This window comes from Mesoplodon bidens (genome assembly GCF_964165515.1).
Source record: "Mesoplodon bidens genome assembly, chromosome: 2".
NCBI classification, from domain to species: Eukaryota; Metazoa; Chordata; class Mammalia; order Artiodactyla; family Ziphiidae; genus Mesoplodon; species Mesoplodon bidens.
Window position 1 is genome coordinate 44,446,169 of NC_138177.1, and position 24,455 is coordinate 44,470,623.

Sequence of the window (24,455 nt, forward strand, 5' to 3'; positions counted from 1 at the left end):
GTAAGGCTGGTAATAACGGTTTATTTTTTTCATGTGTTAAAGTATATGTCTGCAAAACTTACTGAATTTGGGATTCAAAAAATGAGACTGTTTATAAACATAGGATGCAACACTAAGTCTGTATAATGACTAAGTCTCTTGGAGAATAATTTAGTGGTGGTCATGATGAGTTATAACGTGGACATTTGAGTTTTCATTGGGCAGAAACAAACCATTCTCACTCAGTCTGTGAGCTTTTTTTTCCTTCCAGACTCTAAGTAGTATACACAATAAACAGTTATTTCCATAGTAGAAATGGCCAAGATGTCTAAGCTTCAAAGTTAACCTGTTATTATGGTTAGATATCAAGGTTGCCATTCTTCCAGATTTTCGCAGCCACACAACGTTTGACCTAGCTGATGGAGATGTAAGAGTAAACATAGCTCTTTGACTTCTTAACAAAGGCAAAAATCAACATGCTAAGGTATTTATTTCACTGGCAAGTGTTCCAGCACAAAGAGGCATTACAGTGGATTCACATAATGACAGGACACTACAAATTCCTCTCAAAGGAAAATTCTAAGCAAGAGTTCGTCCATAAACTGTCCATGTTCACTTATTTAGGACTTTGATATAAGGTATTCATTTGAAAACTGTATACACTTCATAATCTATCAATGACATCAAAGAATAAAATTAAGACTTTTAGAATCGTAATTCACACACCCAAATCAGAGGTCAAGCCCATGAGAGGAAATCTCATCACAAGCATGCATGGAAGGGGAGAATTCCCTTTGCACACATATTTCCTTCATAATTGTGATGAGTCAATTTCCTTCTCTTTATTGAAAATTATGCTTTAAACCCACCTCCTTCCATGAAACAAGCAGCTGTAATTCCTCCCAATCCTCACGGCATGGCAAGCATGGCTTTCACTATGGGGTCTGCATTTATATCCTCTGGATATTTCTTGGGCACTGAAGGACTAACTAACAGAAGAGAAGTCATCTACATGTACCCATTCTGCTGCCTAGTGGATGCACAGTCAATCCCCAAAAAGAGACCACGTTCCACTGTGACCCTTTTTAACAGTATGACATGCAACATGATTAAAAGGTAAAAGGGCAAGGGCTTAAACTTTCATGCTTTTGTAATCTTAATGTTTCAGTGTTAATTTTTTATACATTTGTGTTATTAGAAAAACATAATGCATGAAAAAGGCCTGAAATAATCATAATAGACAAGTATATAAGAATAGGAACAATCTGTTCAAATGTAGAGTTAAATTTTACAAGTTGAAGAACGTGATATCAAATAAGAACTTCATGAAAAGAATGTCAAAATTGTACTCAAATCGTTTCTTTCTGTACTAAAGAATCAAAGATGCAGGAAAATTTTAAACTACTTGTCCCCCCAAAAAAATCACCATTTCAAGCTATTTCCTGATGTTCTTATCCTTTAGTCAAATGACTCAAATGAACTGCTCTCGAGTTTCATATGGATTTTAAACAACTCAGTATTCTGAAATAATAACTAATTCATTTCCATCATTCCTTTGTTCAAACCTTTAAACTCTCTTTTCAAAATCAATTTACTGAAATCTAGTTTTCTACCTTAAGTCGACCATTTTGACCAACTGTAAAAAAATTCAAACAAGTGAATTTTAGCTCACAAGCTGTACCAAAATTAAAAAACAAAATAAGTTGTCTCCTACCTATGGTTGTAATAACAGTGCCAGCAAAGAAGAAGGAACTTCCCAAATCCCAGTGACTGATTTGATTGGAGGTGTTTCCTAAAGGTATAATCCCTGCATTTATTGCTGCCACTATTTGCTGCAAGTTTAAAAAGAAATTTATCAGTACACATGAATCACATGGAGGCATCAAACAGTATATATTCCACCCCACACGACCAATTAGACAAAGAGCATCAATTCTGAGGTTTGCTTTTCCATTTAAAATATACAATATAGGTTAAAACTTTACACTAAAGAATTTAATACATTAAATTATAAGAAAATTATATTTGATATCGAGTGAATGAATCTGCATAAAGCTTATCATATTGTGTTATGATATGCATTCATATCATCATCCAGTACCATATTTAGCAACTTATTTGAATTAACAACTAAATATAGCAATAATTTTTGGTAAGCACCACAGAGTTAAAATATCAGATTGCAAACTACAATTTAAATACTATACAATAGCTTCATCAAAAAAACAAGTATTTCCAAAGTGCTAGTCATTTTGAATGGTAAACATAGGTATCCAAGCCTGGGTTGTGTACAGCAGTAGAGAGTATAATATCAGTAAGATCCAACAAAACAGGTTAAAATGACAAGGAACAGACAACAGCACTTCATCATCAAGCTTGAGTCAGTTCATTTATATCGAGATTCTTAGAATCTCTACAGATTTTTATAAATTCTATGACAATGAGTATCATCAATGACCTGTAGATGACAGTCAACAGTATTCATATAGGAACACTAGAATCTGGATGCTGCTTTGAGTATTACTGGGAGACAGACAGAAAGATGATATTATAATCCCTTCTTAATCATCAGATGGTAGGGAGGGAAGAGGGAGCTCCAGAAACACAAACATAGAAGAGAATAAGTTAGGAGGAAATGTGTAGTAAAAGAGAGACATAGATGGTGGCAAAAGACATTTCTGTTGGAAATACAGTTTTTAAATCTTTATCACTTAATTTCCAGATTTTAAAATTGGAAGGACCTTCATTTGATAGGCAAGGAAATTAGAGACCAAGAAAGATAAAGTGACTTGTTTAAAGTTATATAGTTTATTGGCAAATGGACAAAAACTACACTGTGAAAATGGAGGCACTATCTTAAGTTAATGACATATAAATGACATGTAAGTTAATGACAATAACTATCTGAAGTTACTGTCAGATGTAAAAGAACAGGTAATCCAGAGCTGAAATGCAATATAAAATCTGTTGTCTGACTCGTCTTAAACTATAAATTGAAACTTCAATAGTTAATTGAACTGCAATGTTTTTATTTACTTTAACAATGATATATATTCGTTATTTTAAAAACTTAGGAAAATACAGCAAGGCATAAAGAGGATAATAAAAATTTTTCATAATTCCAGAATTCAGAGACAACCACTGTTATGTATTAAGGTATCTACTCCTGGCATTCTGCTACACATTTTACATATATGGATTTATGAACTATATGAAATGTATTCTCTATTTTTATTTAATATTATTCTATATGCGGTTTTCCTTGTCATTGCCATATTTACTTAATCATTGCCCAACATGTAGACATAAATGCTGTTCTAAAATTTGTCTTATTATAATAAGTGCTGCTATGAACACATTTGCATATAAATATTTTTTCATTTCTGAATATTTTTGTGGGAGAGATTGCTAGAAATAAATTTGCCACATTGAAAATTATGAATATTTTAAAGCACTTGATGTATAGTAGCAAGTAGCTATCCAAGAAGGTTGTTATAACTTATAATTGCCCCCCAGCAATTTACAGATGCTTAGCAATACTATTACCTCTGATATTAATATTTTATCTTTACTGAACTGATAAGAATTGTTTACATTTACGTATCCTTTAGTGAGTGAAGTTGAACACTAATGTTTCCTTTATCATATATTAAATGCACACGAATACACATATATAGACATATATGCACAACACACAATGAAGCTGGTTTTGAGGTAACTGATTATCTGACTCTCTACTGTAAATATAATATCAGATAAGGCAGGTCTCCCTGATTATCCTTCTTTGAAAAATGTTTTTTTGCAGTTACTAACCTATTATTCTTGCATAAACTTAGGAATCATGTAGTTAAATTTTATAGAAATTTTCATTTTGACAGGTTTAATATAATTCTGTTGTTTGGATATATGTGAAATCTATAAATTAATTAAGAAAAATGAGCACTATTATAATAGTGAAACTTCCCATCAAAGAACATGGTGTGAATCTCCATTTACTGAGTCTCCTTTCATATTCTGAAATAGACCATTTTTTGTTATACTCCACATAGGACTATAAGGTTATTTTTAGATATTTTACTTTTTTTCCATTTTATATTATAACTGGTTATTGCTGTTGTATACACAAGTATATACTGCCCATTCTTTGAGCCAGCAACTTTCAAATTTTTTTAATCTCAGAACCACTTTACGGTCTCAAAAATTATTGTAGACATCAAGGAGCATCGGAATGTGAGTTATAACTATTGATATTTATATTTTTGAATTTCTAACTTTCAAAATGTTTTCATTAATTCATGTAAAAATTACAATAAGCCCATTATATGTTAAAATAAGTTAACATACTTTTATGAAAAGTAATTATGTTTTCCAATGCAAAGATTCAGTGAGAAGAGAGGCATTGTTTTAGAATTTTATAAATCTCTTAAATGCCAGGCTTAATAGAAAACAGATTCTAATATATGCTTCTGCAACCAATCTGGAAAACAGTATGGCGGGTCCTCAAAAAATTAAAAACAGAACTACCATACAATCCAGCAACTCCACTTCTTGGTATTTATCCAAATAACATGAAAAACATTAATTTAAAAAGATACGTACCCCTATGTTCAGTGCTACATTATTTATAATAGCCAAGACATGGAAGCAACCTAAGGATCCATCAATAGATGGATACATATATAATGGAATATTGCTCAGCCATCAAAAAGAATGAAATCTTGCCATTTGTAACATGAATGGACCTAAAGGGTATTATGTTAAGTGAAATAAGTCAGACAGAAAAAGACAAAAACCATATGATTTCACTTATATATGAAGTCTAAAAAACAAAACAAACAAAGCAAAATATAAACTCATAGATACAGAGAACTAGTGGTTGTCAGAGGGGAAAGGGCAGGCAGCTGGGTGAAATAAATAAAGGAGATTAAGAGTACAAACTTCCTCATAAAATAAATAAGTCATAGGGATGTGATACATGGCAAAAGGAATATAGTCAATAACACTGAAATAATTTTGTATGGTACAGAAGGTTACTAGCTTTATCATGACGATTATTCTGTAATGTATTTAAATGTTGAATCACTCTGTTGTATACCTGAAAATAACATAATACTGTATGTCAACTGTACTTTAATTAAAACGTATATTTTTATATTTTATAGACATTTCTTCAACACATTCATTTATTCAAAAAAATATTTATCAATTTTTTATGGTGCTAGACAATGGGGAAACAACAGAGAAGTGAAAACATGGGTGGTATAGATGAGAAAAGATAAGGCATGTCTTTAGATTCCACCCAATTAAGTAAAATTATTTTATTTAGTAGAAGCAAGCTAATTCCTCCAACAATTGACCTAATATAGCCTCCATAGCTAGCATCATCATTTTAGCCTATTCTTTTGCTTGTCAGTGACGAGGTTCAGCATTACCCAGACATTTGGATAAGTTCCACAAATTATTTAAACCCAAAAGAAGCAAATGTAGACTTAGAGACAGTAATGTCTGGCAATGTGTGGGTTGTAAATAGTTATCACAGAGCTGTGATTATTGCAACAGAGGCTTGAGATGGAACCAGGAATATGTCACATCACTATGAGAATGAGTCTAGCGTGAGGTCCTTTCTCTGGAAGATTCTTGTAAATTTATATTTTTAAAGAGGACTATTTATCTATCTATCTATCTATTTATTTATTTGGCTGCATTGGGTCTTCCTTGCTGTGAGCAGGTTTTTCTCTAGTTGCGGAGAGCAGGGACTACTCTTCATTGTGGTGCACGGGCTTCTCATTGCGGTGGCTTCTCTTCTTGTGGAGCACGGGCTCTAGGCACGCGGGCTTCAGTAGTTGAGGCACATGGGCTCAGTAGTTGTGGCTCATGGGCTCTAGAGCACAGGCTCAGTAGTTGTGGCACACGGACTTAGTTGCTTCATGGCATGTGGGATCTTCCCAGACCAGGGCTTGAACCTGTGTCCCATGCATGGGCAGGCAGATTCTTAACCACTGTGTCACCAGGGAAGCCCTATTTTATATTTTTGTACGAGGTCCCCTGGTCAACATCCACAGGAAACTGGATGCCCTTGACAAGTGCACTGACAGTTCTAAGAGTCCCTACAATTTCAACGTCAATTCAGGCCATCAGAGCACTTAAAAAATGTCTTCATGAGAACTGTTTCTGTATGTGCCATATTATGTGATTAAAGTAACAATCACTTCATCTGTAATAAAAATTCACTTTTCCACTAACTGTAACTTTTGTGGACAATCAAGTCATGTTCACAATTTATGAATAAGTTGAATTTTTTAGGTTAGGGTAAAGAGAATGTGGGATCCTAGGCATTTAATCCCGAAGTACTGATTAAGGGAGGACTTCCAAATTTAACATACAATAGAAATAGTACAAAATACCCTTGATTGGATTCACACTCAATTTTTGCTTTTCAGTTAACTGACAATCATAGAATGTGCATTAAGGAAAGGCAATTGCAAACACGATTCTAGTCAAGAATAGGAGCTTAAACTTAAGAAATAGAGCTCTGAGAGGCTTATAGTCCTAGAGAGGATAAAGGCTAAATTACTCATAAAGTAATTATAAAAAATCTTGGGTTTCCATGACAATGATGGCTTTAGAATCAAAGTTCACTGAGTTCTAATGTGAATTTGTGTATTCTTGAATTGTAAGAAGTTTCTGTCTCAATGTCATCTGGTGTTTTGGAACTATATCAAGCTTTAATACCGAACAACAATAAAACACACTTACTTGTAATTGTAAGAGACTAGTATACCCTTGGAACTCAAGGCAATCACTGACAACCATGAAAATGTTCCTGTGTGTCCGATGCCTAGGAACAACTTTATCATGTGTTATAAAGTGCTTGACTAGCTGTTTTTTCATTGAAGGAAAAGATATTATAAAGTAAGTAACCCCGGGGAAGGCCTGAAGAATATATTATTTTCAGAGTAGGTTATATTGTGGATCTTAAAATACAAGTTCTGATTTCACATTTGTTTTTCCCTTTGCTCAGATGTTCATGTTCACCAGAACAATATAGACTGTTATGAATGCCTTCCATGAATTCCTCCTCTCTTAACATCATAACCAAGATTTCATTAAAATATGCTATCATACCTATAATCCTAAAAGTAGGGTCACATTAATAATTTGAAAATTTTAAGTGATATAAGAATTCTAAACTGCAGGTACAAGGCACTGGCATCTAACTGGGCTACATCAAAGATGTATGTGTAACTGGTTCAATGACAACTTCTTTTAACTGGATATTTAAGATTGATCTCATTTCTTCTCCTCTGAAAAAGGACATTATTTCAAATAAATTGATATAGTAGCTAAATCCAATTAGAATTATACTGATATCTGTATAATTATACAGTTCCTCAAAGGGGAACAAGTATTCTCTTGCCAAGTTTCTGTAAGACACAATTTTGTATCTTTTTTGGTCACTATTTCTTTGTGGAAGAACTAATTTCAACCTGAGTGGAGGCTAGCCTTTAGGACAGAAGTCAAATCACACGTTCACAACACTGCATCTGACCATTTCAACCATATAAACAAGACTATCTTGACTTGAAGAATGCATAATAAGGAAAGCAAAATAATGATGCTCTTATTGCCAGATGACTTTGCGGGAAGATGTTATGTAGGTATCATTGCTATTTATTGTTACACCACAAAAAATCATCGTCAACCATCAATAATATGCAGCAATGTTTGAAGACTGATGCTAAAGGCTGCAGGATCCTTATGCATCTTATCCTTAACCTTCTGGCTATGCAGCAACATCATGATTACCTAATGCCAGATGATGTGAACTGCTCTGAAAAGTGCTGCTAATAAAACCAGAGAGTATTTCAAGATGGCCCGTATTCTTACAGGCTCAGAATTCAAATACAGCACTGGGAGATCCTAGGCAACCTCAATCGGCGTATTTGAATCAATGAGTAGTCACATTTGTTTATCCATTTCCTAGGTGCTTTTCAGAAAATCATTATTAGCCAAATATATTTGTCTTAAATGTTATTTATAGACATCTTTTGCATAAGAAGCTCCTCTTCTAATGTCAGTGACATATTGTAGTCCTAATCACTGGGGCTGCTTCTTGGGCCATTATACATATTAAATTAAGTTCAGCCAAGAAGTAGCATTATAGGGCTTCACTACAAACTTACATACAAAGGCAGCCCATAACATCCTTTGTACCACTGAGAAAAATCCCCAAAAACCAAAACCATCTTCTTCACATTTGTGTCCTTTCTTGGTATTCTGGAGACTAAAGCAGTGCCATAGGCTTCCTTGCATGAGACAATAATTCTGTCAAATATTTCCATCAGTGTAACAACTGGGACTGTTGACAATCTAACGAGGAAGCAAAGAACTTCCTAAAAACCATACCATATTAGCATACTGCCCCACAAAAATATTCCAGTAGCAGCTCTCAGCTAATGATAATACTGGTTGAACCATGTAAAATTGCCAATATCCAAGCACTTTTTGGCCTATAAAATAGCAATTCCATATTAGCATACAAGAGAATGGTATTTATGTTTTTGTTAACACTGTGTAAAAACATGCTGACTTTCACTGAGTGTAACACTTATTACTGCAGAATTAAAGTCAATATGAAGAGGACCTTCAAGATGGCAGAGGAGTAAGACATGGAGATCAATTTCCTCCCCACAAATACATAAAAAATACATCTACATGGGGAACAACTCCTACAGAACACCTACTGAACGCCGGCAGAAGACCTCAGACTTCCCAAAAGGCAAGAAACTCCACACGTACCTTGGTAGGGCAAAAGAAAAAAGAAAAAACAGGGACAAAAGAATAGGGACAGGACCTGCACCTCTGGGAGGGAGCTGTGAAGGAGGAAAAGTTTCCACACACGAGGAAGCCCCTTCACTGGTGGAGACGGGGGGTGGCGGGGGGAAAGCTTCGGAGCCACAGAGGAGAGCACAGCAACAGGGGTGCAGAGGGCAAAGCAGAGAGATTCCCGCAGAGAGGATCGGTGCCAACCAGCATTCACCAGCCTGAGAGGCCTGTCTGCTCACCAGCTGGGACATGTGGGGGCTGGGAGCTGAGGCTCGGGCTTCGGAGATCAGAGTCCTGGGAGAGGACTGGGGTTGGCTGGGTGAACACGACCTGAAGGGGGCTAGTCCACCACAGGTAGACAGGAGGGAGTCCAGGAAAAAGTCTGGAACTGCCTAAGAGGCAAGAGACCATTGTTTCAGGATGCGTGGAGAGTGGGGATTCAGGGCACCACCTAAATGAGCTCTGGAGACAGGCACAAGCCGCAGCTATCAGCACAGACACCAGAGACGGGCATGAGATGCTAAGGCTGCTGCTGCAGCCACCAAGAAGCCTGTGTGCAAGCACAGGTCACTATCCACACCTCCCCTCCCGGGAGCCTGTGCAGCCCACTCCTGCCAGGGTCCCGTATTCCAGGGACAACTTCCCCGGGAAACCACACGGCGCACCTCAGGTTCTTGCAACATCACGCTGGCCTCTGTGGCCGCAGGCTCACCCTGCATTCCGTACCCCTCCCTTTCCCGGCCTGAGTGAGCCAGAGTCCCCTGATCAGCTGCTCCTTTAACCTCCTCCTTTCTGGGCAAAGAACAGAAGCCAGAGGGTGATCTACATGCAAAGGCGGGGCCAAATCGAAAGCTGAACCCCAGGAGATGTACAAACAAAGAAGAGAAAGGGAAATTTCTCCTTGCAGCCTCAGGAGCAGTGGATTAAACCTCCACAATCAACTTGATTCCCTGCACCTGTGGAATACCTGAAGAGACAACGAATCATCCCAAAATTGCTGCGGTGGACTTTGGGAGCAACTGTAGACTTGGGGTTTGCTGTATGTGACTGACTAGTTTCCATTTTTATATTAATCTTAGTATACTTTTTAGCACTCCTTATCATTGGTGTATTTGCTTATTGGTTTAGTTGCTCTTTTCTGTTTTTAAATTACTTTTACTTTTTTTATTTAAATGATTTTTTAATATTTAAATAACTTTATTTACTTAATTTTATTTTATATATTTATTTTTCTTTCTTTCTTTTTCTCCATTGTCTCCTGAGCCGTGTAACCACACATTCTTTTTAAGTGCACATGCAACATTCCACAGGAGGGATCACATACTAGGCCACAAAACAAGCCTTGGTATATTTAAGAAAACTGAAATTATATCAAGTATCTTTCCTGACTATAATGCTATGAGACTAGGTATCAATTACAGGAAAAATATTGTAAAAAATACAAACACATGGAGGCTAAACAATACGCTACTAAATAACCAAGAAATCACTGAATAAATCAAACAGGAAATCAAAAAATACCTAGAAACAAATGACAGTGAAAACACGATGACCCAAAACTTATGGGATGTAGCAAAAGCAGTTCTAAGAGGGAAGTTTATAGCAATACAATCCTACCTCAAGAAACAAGAAACATTGAAAATAAACACCCGAAATTTACACCTCAAGCAACTAGACAGAGAAGAACAAAAAAAACCCCAAAGTTAGAAGAAAAAAATCATAAAGATCAGATCAAAAATAAGTGAAAAAGAAATGAAGGAAATGATAGCAAAGATCAATAACGCTAAAAGTGAGTTCTATGAGAAGAAAAACAAAATTGATAGACCATTAGCCAGACTCACCAAGAAAAAAAAGAAGACTCAAATCAACAGAATTAGAAATGAAAAAGGAGAAGTAACAACTGACACTGCAGAAATACAAAGGATCATGAGAGATTACTACAAGCAACTCTATGCCAATAAAATGGACAACCTGGAGAAATGGACAAATTCTTAGAAAAGCACAACCTTCTGAGACTGAACCAGGAAGAAACAGAAAATATAAACAGACCAATCACAAGCACTGAAATTGAGACTGTGATTAAAAATCTTCCAACAAACAAAAGCCCAGGAACAGATGGTTTCACAGGCGAATTCTATCGAACATTTAGAGAAGAGCTAACACCTATCCTTCTCAAACTCTTCCAAAATATAGCAGAGAGAGGAACACTCCCAAACACATTCTACAAGGCCACCACGATCCTGATACCAAACCCAGACAAAGATGTCACAAGGAAAGAAAACTTCAGGCCAATATCACTGATGAACATAGATGCAAAGATCCTCAACAAAATACTAGCAAACAGAATCCAAAGGCATATTAAAAGGATCATACACCATGATCAAGTGGGGTTTATCCCAGGAATGCAAGGATTCTTCAATATATGCAAATCAATCAATGTGATAAAACATACTAACAAATTGAAGGATAAACACCATGTGATCATCTCAATAGATGCAGCAAAAGCTTTCAACAAAATTCAACACCCATTTATGATAAAAACCCTCCAGAAAGCAGGCACAGAGGGAACTTACCTCAATATAATAAAGGCCATATATGACAAACCCACAGCCAACACGTTCTCAATGGTGAAAAACTGAAACCATTTCCACTAAGATCAGGAACAAGACAAGGTTGTCCACTCTCAGCGCTATTATTCAACATAGTTTTGGAAGTTTTTGGCACGGCAATCAGAGAAGAAAAAGAAATAAAAGGACCACAAATTGGAAAAGAAGAAGTAAAGCTGTGACTGTTTGCAGATGACATGATAATATACATAGAGAATCCTAAACATGCTACCAGAAACCTATTAGAGTTAATCAGTGAAGTTGGTAAAGTAGCAGGGTACAAAATTAATGCACAGAAATCTCCTGCATTCCTATACATTAATGATGAAAAATCTGAAAGAGAAATTAAGGAAACACTCCCATTTACCACTGCAACAAAAAGAATAAAATACCTAGGCATAAACCTAACTAAGGAGACAAAAGACCTGTATGCAGAAAACTGTAAGACACTGATGAAAGAAATTAAAGATGATACAAACAGATGGAGAGATATACCATGTTCCTGGATTGGAAGAGTCAACATTGTGAAAATGACTCTACTACCCAAAGCAATCTACAGATTCAGAGCAATCCCTATCAAACTACCAATGGCATTTTTCACAGAACTGGAACAAAAATTTTCACAATTTGTATGGAAACACAAAAGACCCCGAATACCAAAGCAATCTTGAGAAAGAAAAATGGAGCTAGAGGAATTAGGCTTCCTATTCCTCCAGCTCCCTGACTTCAGGCTATATTACAAAGCTACAGTAATCAAGACAGTATGGTACTGGCACAAAAACAGAAATATAGATCAATGGAACAGGATAGAAAGCCCAGAGATAAAGCCACACACATATGGTCACCCCTTCTTTGATAAAGGAGGCAAGAATATACAATGGAGAAAAGACAGCCTCTTCAATAAGTGGTGCTGGGAAAACTGGACAGCTACATGTAAAAGAATGAAATTAGAACATTCCCTAACACCATACAGAAAAATAAACTCAAAATGGATTAAAGACCTAAATGTAAGCCCAGACACTATAAAACTCTTAGAGGAAAACATAGGAAGAACACTCTGACATAAATCACAGCAAGATCTTTTGTGACCCACCTCCTAGAGAAAAGGAAATAAAAACAAAAATAAACAAATGGGACCTAATGAAACTTAAAAGCTTTTGCACAGCAAAGGAAACCATAAGCAAGACCAAAAGACAACCCTCAGAATGGGAGAAAATATTTGCAAATATAGCAACTGACAAGCAATTAATCTCCAAAATTTCCAAGCAGCTCATGCAGCTCAATATCAAAAAAACAAACAACCCAATCCAAAAATGGGCAGGAGACCTAAATAGACATTTCTCCAAAGAAGATATACAGATTGCCAACAAACATATGAAAGGATGCTCAACATCACTAATTATTAGAGAAATGCAAATCAAAACTACAATGAGGTATCGCCTCACACTGGTCAGAATGGCCATCATCAAAAAATCTACAAACAACAAATGCTGGAGAGAGTGTGCAGAAAAGGGAACCCTCTTGCACTGTTGGTGGCAATGTAAATTGATACAGTCACTATGGAGAACAGTATGGAGGCTCCTTAAAACACTAAAAATAGAACTACCATATGACCCAGCAATCCCACTACTGGGCATATACCCTGAGAAAACCATAATTCCAAAAGAGTCATGTACCACAATGTTCATTGCAGCACTATTTACAATAGCCAGGACATGGAAGCAACCTAAGTGTCCATCAACAGATGAATGGATAAAGACAATATGGCACATATATACAATGGAATATTACTCAGCCAAAAAAAATGAAATTGAGTTATTTGTAGTGAGATGGAGGGACCTAGACTCTGCAAACAGAGTGAAGTAAGTCCAAAAGAGAAAAGCAAATGCTGTATGCTAACACATGTATATGGAATCTAAAAAAAAACCCAACAGTTCTGAAGAACCTAGGGGCAGGACAGGAATAAAGACGAAGATGTAGAGAATGGACTTGAGGACATGGGGAGGGGGAAGGGTAAGCTGGGACGAAGTGAGAGAGTGGCATGGACATATATACACTACCAAATGTAAGACAGATAGCTAGTGGGAAGCACCCGCATAGCACAGGGAGATCAGCTCTGTGCTTTGTGACCACCTAGAGGGGTGGGATAGGGAGGGTGGGATGGAGACACAAGAGGGAGGGGATATGGGGATATATGTATACATATAGCTGATTCACTTTGCTATACAGCAGAAACTAACACAACATTGTAAAGAGATTATACTCCAATAAAGATGTTAAAAAGAATAATAAAATTAACAAAATAAAGTTAATGCCCATAAGCAGGAAACTGTTAATAGCAAATTAATCTACTATTGTCTTGCTTACAGTGAAGGACATACATGTGTTAGTTTAAGTAAAACCCTGTATGGTTGAGATTGCTTTTGTGAGAAAACATGGACTAACCACTGCATTCTTATTGGAAATTCAAGTTCCTGTATGGTTGAGATTGCTTTTGTGAGAAAACATGGACTAACCACTGCATTCTTATTGGAAATTCAAGTTATGTCCAACATTTGCACGTATCTCAGAAATCAAGGGCTATTATCTACTATTTAAGATGATTACATTTGGTAGAAGTAAATTTGTATATTCATCATTTGATATCCAGTATTTCATACATTCTAGCCTCCAGTTTGATAAATGAACTTAGTTTTTCAGAAATTCTATAGTTATACAGAGATGGCATTTTTTGGGTTTTTTTTTTTTTTTGTCTAGGAATATTAGAGGCACCACATAAATTCAAAATAGAAAAATAAATCCCCAACTTTTATTCCACAATTAAATGAACTGTAATAAGTATTGGCAAAGGTCAGATTTCTAAATCTAACATCAATAACCTTTTCCTTTTTAAAAGATCTATTTCTGATTTCATGTGTAGAAAAGTGATGGAGCAGTACATTTGCATATTTTATACAGAACACAGGTGATTACATCATTCTGTATTTAGAGTCTGGTAAAGAAGGAAGTTTTCAAGGTTTCCCCAGAGTATATCTTTTAAGTCCAAAAGGTAATATGCAGTACATTTTTAATGTTTTGTCTTTGTTGGAAACAGTTTGAATCAAAACACATTTCCTATCTTCTTAAATAGGCTTTCAAAGTCCTTAGAGTGTGTTTCCAAATAATGCATGACCTAAGTTTAACCACACATTAATTAGAAACTTCTTATAAAGAAGAATCCCTTTTGTAAAAAACACAAAAAGCTTAATTCTTATAGCTTAGAAAGAATAGTATTACCTACAGGAAGCAGTTTCCACATACCAGATTTTAGGAAGCACCTCTAAAAGTAAACATCTCGCTTACCTTCCCAAGACTTCCCTTCTATTTAGGGATAATGCCATGGCATGTCAAAGCTATTTTTATGCAGACTAATGAAGTGTACAGCTTTTTTCTTGCTCTTTTGAAAGTGTAAATTTATTTCCTATTAGTAGAAACAAAAGCTTAAAATCCAAAGTCGGAACCAACAGAGAGCTGGAGGTGAACGTTATCACCAGGGCCAGAAGCAAGAGACACACCGCAGGGTATGAGGTTCATCTTCCCTGTTTTATCCACTCTGGAAGCTTTTATTAATCATAAAAGTAATATATATTTATTTATGTATGTATGTATGTATGTATGTATGTATGTATGTATGTATATATATTGAACATTTGGGAAAAAAAAGAATTAAAAAAAATCACTCGCAGTTCCTAAAACAGTTTTTACAACATGCATATATTCAATGTTTGGTTTTAATAGTTATCATAATAAATGTGCTTTCAACTATTTTCATCTAACATAAGCATGTTCTAAGGCATTTTGAAGTCATCAATATCTCGCTGAGTAGCTACATGTAAAATAGTTTACACACCACTCTTCTATCATTAAATGAATTTGTATAACAGAATCCAAGATCAAGTGACCATTTGCAAGGTGATTATAGAGATGATTTATACATCAGACAAGGATCGAACTGGAAACAGTGAAATTCTGTTATTCTTTGAGGCCTGTATGAAACGACACTGCGCTGTAGAAAGGATAAAACATGGTCAAGACCACTGAGTCCTTGCAACTCAGAAGGAGCCAAAAAAGATACACGTAAAGCAAGCAGACTGAAACCTGCATTCTCCCAGCTGTGCTATTTTCCATGAATTTTCCTAAGTCCCATATTATTACACTGTGTATTAATATTCTATCAGAATGTTCATTTCTATCCATCCACCTCATCTCAGCATAAGTCGGGGGTGGGGAGAGGTTAATAAAGGTAAAGGAAACTTTGGAGAGAAAAGGAGATAGAACAAGAAGTCAGAAAGAAACAAAAGGGCAAGTAGAAAAGAAAAAAGATAAAGGCTATTTAGATAACAAAGAGACAGTTCTGGAAGAATAAGATAGGAACTTAGCGAGTTATAGTCACTCTGTCTAGGAAGTTCTTTTGAAAGAAGGTATCCTTAAAATAGGATTTGAGTAGGTGGAAGAGTGAGATCAAGGAGACATAGCACTAGGCAATATTTTTACACCAGTTTGCCCAGGCACACCACACTAACCAACATTTATTCATGCTCTGTTTTTAAGGCCTGAAGTTCTAAACTGATGAGAAAACAAAATAGCCCAAAAGAGAACAAAGGGAGTTTTACAGTGTCAATTACACGCATCCATAGAATTCCCAAATTTGGAGATTCTGTTGGCCTTTTCAATAGAATGTCACTGGTTTCTACTCATTTGATTTTCCAATACACTTAAGTGTATACTTCCATAACAGATACCAGTTTAAACAAAAATATGCTTTATACCAATATAAAATTAATCATAGGTGAAATAGTTAGGGAAACTATTCAGGTTTCCACAGAAAGGCAATCTCATTTTTATTAGGGGTTTTGAAAACAAGTGAATTTTTTTCCTGCCTTTCCTGAATATATAGTAAAAGATCATGACAAGGATTGAAAATCTTACGGTCTGTATACACACTCACAACCAACAAAGTAAGCTGTTAACTCCACCTGTATTGAAGGTAAACCAAACTTCCCCCACCCCAAATTAGTCACCAATAAAGGCAAAATATCACAATACTAAAACATTCCAATAATATTCTGATAAACAGTTCCTCTGTTTCAGGCCCCGTAAAATTTACGTATTTCTCACTGCAGCTGAATTGACTCATTGCCATTAATAAACCTACAAGAAATGTCTGCACTTTTGGGATCAAGGTAAAATTTCTTAATACACTGCAGAGTAAATTTACTAATGACTTGCTAACATTATGCAGAGAAAAGGAAGTCATCCAAAACTGCTTAATATGTTTCTATTTCTTGGCCCTTAAGGTCACAGAATCAAGACAGAAAAAACAATATATGAATAACTTCCCAAAATGTAGTGATTCGTACTCATCCTGTCTTAGCTTCTTAGCTTTTAAAACTCCAAGTTTCCCCCATCTTTCTCAATTACACACCCATATACTTACCAGTTACAGCAAATTTGAACTGGTTGAAATCCATTTTGTTGAAAAATAGGAACCTGATAGAATTTCTTATACTTTTTCAAGCCAACTGGAATGATTGAGCTACCCTTTGACACCTGTCCAGTAGTTACTGCACAAAAATGCAATTAAATCCTTCCCTTGGGCACCTCTCAGCCTGACTTAACAGTGTCACACCACACTTCAGCACTGAAAACGAGCCTGCATCTCTCCTCATGTTTTCTACATTCATCATTCACATATGCAGCATTGTTCCTCTTCATTCACACAAAGATACCAATCCCAAGAGCATTTCAGAGCACAGCAACCTATGAAAGGAAAGATGCCCCAAAATTTACATGATAAGCACAAGACTTAGAGAATCTCCTCTGCTCAGAGGCTGAAAATGTGAAGATGCCATTAGCAGGGCAGTCTTTGCCAGAGGATGGGTCTAATGCCTGGAAAGGTACCAAGATGGACTAACCATCCTTAGTGATCTTCACTTCTCCTGCCCCCAAACTCCCTCAAATCAAGAATGTGTTTATGCTGGTAGAATGAGCAGGATGGGCTATGTTTAAACTGGGCAGAGAGAGGAATGAAAAGTCACAGTAAAGCAACACAGAGTCTCTTGAGGATCCAGAGGGGGCATGGGAGGGGCAAGAGTGCTGGCATCAAGAGATGACTGAATACACCTGAGCCTCAGTCACTTTTTCATTTTTAATCACCTGCTGTGCATCTATTGTATGTCCTCTAGACAGCTACCTCTCCTTAAGTAACTATTGGGAACCAGCAGTGCAAGACCTGAGGTGCTTCACCATCTCACAAAAATAACCCTGTGACCACTATCAGTAATGGTATCATTTGAGAGGAATCAGATACATTTAATTTATCTTCCAAAAGAGCTGAGGCATAGAGAATCTAAATGGATCACTAGTTCAAAGTAAGTAAAAACAATAATAAAATAACCTGGAAAATCAGTCACAGGTCTTGGTGTTACTGTTTAGCTGTATTACATTTTTCGTTGCCTAGCTTTAGACATAGTTATTATTTATAATATTATTTCTATGTGATAACACTTTGAAAGTTCCAAGTAGTAAATATATTTATAAATGAATTTTTTAAAAAAATAGTCCATTCATAAGTTTGAAGCTGAGTGAACATCTTGTTTATTTTGTCCACATGTATATAATGTATCCCAAATGATCATCAGGCCTTGTCTTATATCTTTGTGTCACATATGGCCTATATGTCTAGCATAATGCTAACTGCTCAAGAATTACTTGTGGCATATGCTGTGCTTACTGATTTCTAAGTACAGATAAAATCACTAACATGAGCTGACTGACTAGAGTACTAATTGCACATTACAGGTCATGGTAAAGAGAGTAAGACTTTGCAGGAGCATTTGACACAGCTAATCTCTCCCCACTGGCAACATGTCTTAACTCACAGAACACCACACTCTAGCTTTCCTCCAATCTCCCTGACTGCTGCCTCATCCCCCTCACCTTTGAGCCCATGGTTCTGTTCTCTATCCATCCACACTCTTAGGTGATTTTATTTAAACTCAAGGCTTTAAATATTGTCAATATGCTGATAACTCCCAAAGGTATTCTTCATCCTGGACTGTTCCCTGCTTGGATGTCTGAAAGGCAGTTCAAACCAATCATAGGCCAAATTGAACTCCTAAGCTCCTTCCTGAAACTGTTCCACATGAGTTCTTCCCATCTCAATAGTTGGCAACTTTATTTTTCTAGTTCCTCAGGCCCCAAACCTATGAATCAGTCTAGACTTCTTTCTCTCACAACTCACATCAAATTCTGTTAGCTTTACCCTCAAAAGATCCCAATTTGACCACATCTCATCACATTCACTGATTCTGTTCTCACCCAGGCCACCACTGTCTCCCTACTGGGCTCTTGCAGTGGATTCTCAACTTCATCCACCTACATTCTCCTCCTCACAGGGCAACTGCAGTGATCCCTTTAAGTTACAAGTCAGATCATGTCCCTGCTCTGCTACAAGTCCTTTCATGGTCCTGCAACTCACTCTGAGTAAAATCTAAGATCCCAAACACCAATTTACAAGGTCCTGTACGATCTGCACCCCTGTTACTCCTCTAACCTTTTTAAATATAAATTTCCCCTTCATTCATCCCCTGTAACCAGATGGCCTCTCTGCCAAGAATGTGCCTTCCTCTGGGCCTTTGTTTTTGCTCTCCTCTCTACCTGGAATGCCTTCCTCCAGTTATTCACATGTCTATGTACAGCTATTTATTACCTTCCAGATCCATGCTAAAATATCTGAGTTCCCTGATCTGCCAATTTAATCAGCCCAGACAGTGACTCTCTATTTTTTCAAAACACTTAGAATTGTGGTTTTTCATTTGTAATTACCTTATATGTTTATTAGTTTACTTATTTATTGCTGCTATAATTTTAAAAATCTTACTTGAGTTGTTCATGGCTTTAAAGTCCATGGCTTCCAGTGGGGTGACATCAGCAAGATGGTGAAATAGAAATCTCAAGACCCTCCCCCCCTCCCCTAGAAAGAGGTACCAATTCAACAATGCACAGACTAGTTTCCTTAGTGAGAAATCCAGAAATCAGTTAAGAGGCTCCTAAACCTCAAATGAGCATGAAACCAACCACATCAAAGCTTGTAGAAAAATTCATGGCACTCGCCAGTCCAGTGTGGTGCAAGTGGAAGAAAACCCAGCCTCTGGCTTCTCCTTAGAGAGGAAAGAAACTGGAACATGCATCTAATGTTCTGGATTTTGGGGTACCACCCAAGGGACAGATTTCTGTCTTGCCTATCTTAGAGCACTTACAGGACTCTGTACACTCTAGATGCCTGGAGGACACTGAGAACCAAAGTGAGCTGGGCAGCTTGCAGCTTGCTTCTGCCCCAAAGGATGCATGATACAGGTGACAGAGTCTATTACAGCTTAATGCTCTCTACCTCAGGGGACAGCAAAGAGTAGAGCATGTGTCTGACAGTCCAGCTTTTTGGGACTAGCTACCCAAAGGACTGGTTTCTATCTCATCCATCCAACTCAAAGCACTGATGGGATGCAGCATATTCTAGAAACATTAGGACCACTGAGAATAAAAGAGACCTGGAAGGGTTGCAATAGCTCTAGAAAACCTGCAGTACTAGACTCCAGAGGTAGCAAGAGATTACAAACAGACAAATCCATCTAATTGGAAATTTATATGCACAAGTCCAGAGAGTACGTAACCACAGAAAAGGTTTGAGAGGCCCACCAAACCTCATGCTGGGCAGACTGGTGAAAGTCTTTTCCTGTACATAATCAGTCTGTAAAGAATGAGAGAGGTGGCTGTTTTTCCAAATGTGTAGATCACAACACAAAGTAACACCACACACAAAGAAACAGGGAAGCATGGCTCAATCAGCGGAACAACATAAATCCCCAGAAACAAACACTAAAGAAACAAAGGTATATGAATTACCTCAAGGAATACGAAATAACTATCATAAAGATGATCAGTGAGCTCAGGGAAACAATGCATGAACAAAATGAGAATGTACACAAAAAGAAAGTATAAAAAAAGAACCAAACAGAAATTTTGGAGCTGAAGAATACAATAACCGAATGGAAATTTCTCTAGAAGCATTCAACACCAGACCCAATCAAGCAGAAAAAAAGAATCAGGGAATAGAAAGACAAGAGATTTGATATTATCCAGTCAAAGGAACAAAAAGAAAAAGAATGAAAAAGAGTAAAGAGAGGGAATTCTCTGGTGGCCCAGTGGTTACTACTGGGTGCTTTCACTGCTGGGGCCTGGCTTCAATCCCTGGTCAGGGAACTAAGATCCTGCAAGCTGTGCAATGTGGCAAAAAAAAAAAAAAAGAGTAAAGAGAGCCTAAGGGATTTAGGGACCACCATCAAGCAGACCAGTATACATCCAAAGACCCAGAAGTAGAAGAAAGAAAGAGGCAGAGAGCTTATCTGAATAAATAATGGCCAAGAACATCCCAATTCTGGGGAAGACAATAAACATACAGATTCAAGAAGCCCAAAAGATTCTCAATAGGGTGAAAGTTCTCAAAAGTCAAAGACAAAGGGAGAATTTTGAAAGCAGCAAGAGAAAAGTAACTTATCACATACAAGGGACCACACATAAGACTATTAGTAGATTTCTCAGCAGAAAACCTGCAGGGCAGAAAAATATATTCAAAGTGCTAAAAAAAAAAAAAAAATGCCACCCAGGTACACTATACCTGGTAAAACTGTCCTTCAAAAATGAAAGATAAATAAAGACTTTGCGAGATTAAACAAAAATTAATGGAGTTCATTACCACTCAGGCTGCCTTACAAGAAATGTTAAGGGAGTCTTTCACGTTGAAATGAAAGGACATTAGGGAGCAACAAGAAAGCACATAAAAGTATAAACTTCACTCTTAAAGGTAAATATATAAACAAATATAGAATATTTGAAGGTGGTGCATACTTATTTTAATTCTGATATAGAAGTTAAAATACAAGAGTATAAAAATAACTATAACCACAAAAACGTTAATGCACACAAAATAAAAAAGATATAATTTGTGACATCAATATATAAAGCATGTGTGTGTGAGAAGAAGTAAAAGAGTATTGGTACATAATTGAGGTTAAGTTGTTATCACCCTGAAAGAGACTATTATAACTATAAGATGTTTTGTACAAGCCCCAAAGAAACTACAAAGAAAATATGTATAGAAGATATACAAAAGAAAAAGAGAAAGAAATCAAAACATATCACAAAAAAAAACACCAAAAAGAAAAAAAGACAGCAAAGAGGAAAGAGTGACAAAAAGCTACAAGACAAACAGAAAGCAATGAACAAAACAGTAACAGTAAGTTCTCACCTAAGATGTAGAGTGGCTGAATTGTTTTTTTTTAAAAAAGGGATTCAACAATATGCTGTCTACAAGAAACTAGTTTAGATTTAAGGTGATACATAGACTGAAAAATAAAAGAATAGAAAAATATTCTCACGTGAATGGTAAAGAGAGTAGGGGTGGCCATACTTATATAGAAAAATAGACTTTAAGTCAAAAACTGTAACAAGAGACAAGGGTATTATATAATGATAAAAGGGTTAATTCACCAGTAAGATATAACAATTATAAGTATGTATGAATCTAACATCAGAGCATCCAAATACATGAAACAAACACTAACGTAACTAAAGGGAGAAATAAACAGCAACCACAATTATAGTAGTAGAGTTCAATGCCCCACATTCAATAACTGATTGAGCATCCAGACAGAAGATCAATAAGGAAACAGAGGACATGAACAACACTATAAACCAAAAACCCTAACAGACATGCCCCTCAATTGCAGCAGAATACATATTTTTCTCAAGTGCCCAAAGCACCTTCTCCAGGAAAGATCACATGTTAGGTCACAAAAAAGGTTTTAACAAAATTTAAGAAGGCTGAAATCATACCAAGTATCTTTGCCAACTAAAATGTAATGAAACTAGAGATCAGTAGCAGAAAAAAAAACTAGAAAATTCACAAATTGTGGAAATTAAACAACATACTCCCGAACAACAAATGGTTCAAGGAAGAATCAAAAGGGAAATCAGCAAATATCTTGAGCCAAATAAAAATGAAAACACACATAACAAAGCATATGGAATGCAGCAAAAGCAGTACTAAAAGGGAAGTCAATAGTGGTAAACACCTTTATTAAAAAAGAAAGCTCTCAAATAAAGAACCTAACTTTATACCTCAAGGAACTAGAAAAAACAAAGCTCGACATTAGCAGAAGGACAGAAATAATAAAGATCAGAGCAGAAATAAGCAAAATAGAGAATAGAAAAACAGAAAAAAATCAGCAAAAATAAGAGTCGGTGTTTTGAAAAGATAAACAAAATTGACAAACCTTTAGCTAATTGACTAAGAAAAAAAGTAAGAAGCCTCAAATAAATAAAATCAGAAATGAAAGAGGAGACGTTACAACCAATGCCACAGAAACAAAAATGATTATAAGAGACTATGATAAACAATTACTCCCAACAAATTGGATAACCTAGAAGAAATGAATAACTTCCTAGAAACAATCTACAAAGACTGAGTCATGAAAAAAACAGAAAATTAAACATACCTAAACTAGTAAGAAGATTGAATCAGTAATTGAAAACCTCCCAACAAAGAAAAGCCCAGGCCCAGAGGATTCACTGATGAATGCTACCAAACATTTAAAGAAGAATTAACACCAATCTTTCCCAACCGCTTCAAAAAAATTGAAAAGGACATTTCCAAACTTATTTTACAGAGTCAGCATTACCCTGATACCAAAGCCAGAAAAAGATACTACAATAAAAGAAAATTATACGCCCATATCTGTGATGAATATAGATGCAAAAGTCATCAACAAAATACTATCAAACTGAATTTAATAGCACATTAAATGGATCATACACATGACCAAGTGAGATTTATCCCTGGGATGCAAGGACGATTCAATAAACAAAAATTAATCAATATGATAACATTAAGAGAACAAAGAATAAAAATCATATATTCATCTCAATAGATAAAGAAAAACCATTTGAAAACATTCAACACCCTGTCATGACAAAAAGTTTTCAGCAAACTAGAAATAGAAGGAAATTACTTCAATAAAGTATTTTTATTACTTTATTACTTCAATAAAGGCCATATATGAAAAACCCACTGCTAGCATCATATTCAACAATGAAAAAAAAGTTTTTCCTCAAAGATCAGGAACAAGGCAAGGATGCTCACTCTCACCACTTCTATTCAACATAGTACTGGAAGTCCTAAATAAAGCAATTAAGCAACAAAGAGAAATAAAGGCATCCAAATTGAAAAGAAAGAAGTAAAAGTATTTCTGTCCAGATTACATGACCTTATATGTAGAAAATCCTAAAGATTACACACACAAAAAACCTGTTAGTACTAATAAACAAATACAACAAAGTGGCAGAATACAAAATCAACAGAAGAAACAGTTGTGTTTCTACACTAACAGTGAACAATCAAAAAAATTAAGAAAACATTCTCATTTATAATAGCATCAAAAATGAATAAATACTTAGAAATAAACTTAACCAAGGAGGTGAATGACTTGTATAATGAAAAATACAAAATTTGCTGAAAGAAATTAAAGAAAACAGAAATAAATGGAAACATGTCCTGTGTTCATATACTGGAAGACTTAATATCATTGAAATGTCTATACTACCCAAAATGATTTGCTGAGTCAATGAAATCCCTATTGAACTCTGAATGTTATACTTTGCAGAAATAAAAAAGAATTCTAAAATTCGTATGTTATTACTCTAGGAGGTGGGTCAAAAAGGATCTTGCTGCGATTTATGTCAAAGACTGTTCTGCCTATGTTTTCTTCTAAGTTTTACAGTGTCTGGCCTTACATTTAGGTTTTTAATCCATTTGGAGTTTATTTTTGTGTATGGTGTTAGGAAGTGTTCTAATTTCATTCTTTTACGTGTAGCTGTCCAGTTTTCCCAGCACCACTTATTGAAGAGACTGTCATTTCCCCAGTGTATATTCTTGCCTCCTTTGTCCAA

At 36.0% G+C, this 24,455-nt stretch overlaps 1 protein-coding gene across 1 annotated transcript in view; it reads right to left on the reverse strand.

The window, feature by feature from the left end:
* Positions 1–24,455, reverse strand: part of KCNK2 (potassium two pore domain channel subfamily K member 2) — a gene marked incomplete at its 5' end in the record, with an annotated part of 165,423 nt that overhangs the window by 119,080 nt on the left and 21,888 nt on the right. The window contains one exon of the mRNA XM_081226181.1: positions 1,694–1,811. Within this exon, the coding sequence (XP_081082307.1) occupies positions 1,694–1,811 (118 nt within the window). The remainder of the gene's footprint in view (positions 1–1,693; positions 1,812–24,455) is intronic.